This window comes from Lathyrus oleraceus, chromosome 4 (genome assembly GCF_024323335.1).
Source record: "Lathyrus oleraceus cultivar Zhongwan6 chromosome 4, CAAS_Psat_ZW6_1.0, whole genome shotgun sequence".
Taxonomy (NCBI): Eukaryota; Viridiplantae; Streptophyta; class Magnoliopsida; order Fabales; family Fabaceae; genus Lathyrus; species Lathyrus oleraceus.
Window position 1 is genome coordinate 22,197,958 of NC_066582.1, and position 4,048 is coordinate 22,202,005.

Consider the following 4,048-nt stretch of genomic DNA (forward strand, 5'->3'; position numbering starts at 1 on the left):
CATTAAGCTATGGATAAACTTAACGTCAATAAAACCAGAGTCGCCACCGCGCTTTTATTGTTTCCAAGGGAAAAGGGAAAATTACGAACAAAACCCAAAGATAACAAGTTTTTAAATCAAAACTAATAAAATGTCAGAGATTACAGGTAATGGGGTTGGTTACATAGAGGGAAGGTGTTAGCACCCAAAGTGGCTAATGAAACAGATGGTTGTTTTCCGCGGTTGGTCTTTATTACACCTAGCATGTCATTCTGGCATTACATTAATGGTTGAGTTGTTACTCCAATTTGGTGCTGATATAAACATGCATGATTATCATGGAAGGACTCCTTTGCACCGTTGCATTTCTAGTGGGAAAAATTCATTGGCTAAGTTTTTACTAAGGGGCGCAAAACCATCAATTAAAGATGCTGGTGGACATACTTCACTTGAAAGAGCAATGGAGATGGGAGGTAGAAACATTGTTCTTCTAGATGCTGTTAGCTACAGAACACCATTTGTTAGCGACATACCGACCATAATTTTTGGAGCAAATGTTACGCATCCTGAAAATGAAGAAGACACTAGCCCCTCGATAGCAGCTGTTGTAACATCCCAAGATTGACCTGAAGTGACAAAATATGTTGGCTTAGTGTGTGCTCAAGCTCACAGGCAGGAACTTATACAAGATTTATACAAAACATGGCATGATCCTGTTCGCGGCACTGTTAGTGGCGGCATGATGAGAGATTTACTGATTTCCTACAGAAAAGCAGCGGGACAAAAGCCTCTACGAATCATATTTTACAGGGATGGTTCACGCCGGCATCCAGTGTACAAGTCGGCCAGCTCATCACCATGTCCTATGGGACGAAAGCAATCACAACAGGTCTTTTTTGCTGCTAAGCTGTGATTTCATGACTGCTTGGAATTGTAGAAAATTATTAGTGTCCAAGAAGAAGCAAGTCACAATGTTTGTAGATGAACTTCAACTTCAGAGAGAAACTGACGAACGTATCAAGGATCAAATGCAAGCTCACTTTGAGAATATTCAATGAATTTCTGATACAATCACGTACCATATTCTGTGCACAACCTAAGTTGCCGGATATCAGAAGAGTTGGATCTTTCTTACCTTCTCGAGAGGCTAATGCAGGGAAAGGGTCAGCCCAACACTTTAACGCAATCAGAGAAACTAGATTTATGGGGTAGACTCAAGATTTTAAGTTTCACAAGAATGGCGTTGTCAGTTTGGGCAACGATAATGCTTAGCTTGTATACCAAAGTTTAGGTCAATATACTAGGAAGGCATCTATACATTGATATTGCACGAAGCTTTGAAAGCTCTTATTTAATGTGGAGATGTGGTTGATGGGAAGGGCCAGTAGGAATTTCAAGAAAGTGTTGATTTTCTCTCTCAGCATGGTATGCCTGCCTTGATTTCGGACATGGAGGCTGTTGAATGTAATTTTAAGTGTCGGGTTTTTGTTATCGTATCCACAGGGATTGTGAGATATTGTAATACCCCAAAATTTACCCTTCATTTTTCCTGGAAAAAAAAACAAAAAAAAAAAACAAAAAAAAAAAAGTTAAAAAAGTTATAAATAAATAAATAAATAAAATTAATAGGGGCAACTGTAATACCCCAAAAATTTTTGGGCTTCATTGTTACTTCATTGTTACTTCACTTCACTTCAGTGCAAATTTTTGGGCTTTTATTGTATTCAATCCCTTGATACCTCGAAAGTACGAAAGCAGTTGTCATCTTCTTTCCGGGTCTCCAGTTGATTGAATAGGGGCAGCTGTAATACCCCAAAATTTACCCTTCATTTTTCCTGAAAAAAAAAAGTTGAAAATAAATAAATAAATAAAATTAATTAAATAAATAAATAAAATATAACAAATTTTTTTGGACTTGGGTCTCCCTCATTTGAGCCCACTACCCACGAAAATTAGTCTATAAATACTGAAGTTTCAGTAGAGGAAAACACACTTGGAGTTACACTGGGAGATTCACTGGAGAAAGATTTTGAGAGAAGGAAACTTAGGAACTACTCTGCAGCGACCTTCAGGCAGCCCTGAGAAGTTCACTCCGCCTCACACAAACCCTAGTATTACTTTGTAGATTCAGCCGTACCATTCAATCTTAATCAATCTCTCCAATCAGGTTTGCCATATATCCATCATCTTTATGCCTTTAATTTGAATGCTCTAAATGTATGAGGTATTATGGATGAATTTGATACCCTTTTGATGCATGTGTTTGACAAGAGGTTTAGGCCTCCTACCCTTGATTGCTTTTCGTGAGCTTTTTGTGAATTTTGATGGAATTATTCATGTGGTTACATTTTGATTTAGGGGCAATTCTTGGTTACCCTATTTTGTTTCTCTAACCTGTCTTTGTGTTGCCATGGCATTGTTTTCCCTGGATTTCACCTTGTTTGTCTAACCTTTCTGTTGAGTTTTCGTGAGGGCTCACATACTCTTGCAGGGATACCATCCGGAGGTTTATCCTGATTAATCGTATTGACTGATTTTCTTTGATGGTCTAGCTGGAGAGATCTCAGGGTTGCTAATCCCTTAATTGCTGTAACTTCGGATCTTTATCCGTGTGGTAATTTTTTCCTTTTCTCGTACTTTATCGCTTTCTTAGCTGGAAGACCTCGATAGGAGGCAATGTTTGAGCCCCTTGGTGGCATTTTACTTTGAGATACATGTTTTGTATTTTGTATTCATATCCCCACATGTAGCGCGGTTCCTTCGTCAAGGACTGCCTGTTTGCCCTCGAGCATCCCAAACCCTAAAACCCAAAGCAACACGTTTACTCCTTCTACTACAGGCGAGTAAGTCTCCAAAGGTCGAGCATCCGGTAGATTGCGTAGTGACGTCGTTCGTCCAAAACCCAATCCACAACCCCGTAGTTAGCCGAACTACGGCTTGCTCTGATTCTCATTCCAGATGAGATACGTAGGCATAAGACGCGATGTCTTAGCGAGCACACATCCCCCAACCCATAGGTCAGCCGAGCTACGAAGACTCTGATTCTCATATTCAGATGAGATACGTGTGCAGTGGATGCGACATCCGCGCGAGTCATTGCTCTTAACCTTTTTAGTAAATAAACACATTAGGTAAACCCACACCCTTTAGACAAAAACCACAAAAGTGGATCCCGTAGAGTACTATGGATGCGTAGGGGTGCTAATACCTTCCCTTCGCATAACCGACTCCCGAACCCAAGATTTGGTTGCGAGACCCCGTCTTGTCCTTTCCTTTTTCAGGTTTACTTCGAGCGTTTCCTTTCCCTCCTTTGGTATGAATAACGCACGATGGTGACTCTTCTGTCTTTTTCTTTCGCCGGTTGTTTTTTTCGCGCACTGTATTTTTCAGGTTGCGACAGCTGGCGACTCCACTGGGGACACTAAGAAGTTGACCTCTTGCTGGTTCATCTTCCCTAAGTGAGTCCCTCCTAGCTCGTGTGATTTCTTGTTTATTGGGTGTTCATGCTTTTGTACATTTATTTACTTACTTGCTTGCATGCATCTGTTGTATCTGTTGGATCTGTTTGTTTGTTTGTTGGGATGGGGTGTTCTACGAGAGATAAGCCCATTACCCAGGCTTGAGTGTACACACATGTTTTAGAGTGGATGATCATGAGGCTTGCGTGGCATGTTGCTACGTTAAGTCGTTCGTGAAGAACCACACCCAGACGAGGTTTCTTTTGGATATATTATGTCCTACGGATGTTCCGTAACGACATGATGTTCCTTTAGAAATCATCGACTCTGGTGACCATTTCCCGAGAACTCAGTCGAGGCCTCTCCTCCAAGACGTGATTATGTTAGCTCTGGTGGGTGCTGATCAATCCGAGGACCCCGAGACTGGGAACTTGCTTTAGGATGTCCTGTTGAGGGGAGTCAGTGGAGGTCTTTTATCCCGTAATAATGCCAAACCTTCAGTGGTAAACGTATTATTCGCGACTGAAGGGCTGAAGTTGACGAACTTCTATTCTTAGAACCTACCAGTGAGGGGCGGGCTAAATTCAGGAAACCTTAACCTCCAACCAACC

At 41.3% G+C, this 4,048-nt stretch overlaps 1 protein-coding gene across 1 annotated transcript; it reads left to right on the forward strand.

The window, feature by feature from the left end:
* Positions 1–205: 205 nt before the first annotated feature.
* LOC127135806 (ADP-ribosylation factor GTPase-activating protein AGD2) lies at positions 206–604 on the forward strand. Its single transcript, XM_051062441.1, has one exon. It carries the CDS (start codon positions 206–208, stop codon positions 602–604), a length of 399 nt encoding a protein of 132 aa, XP_050918398.1.
* The last annotated feature ends 3,444 nt before the right edge of the window (positions 605–4,048 follow it).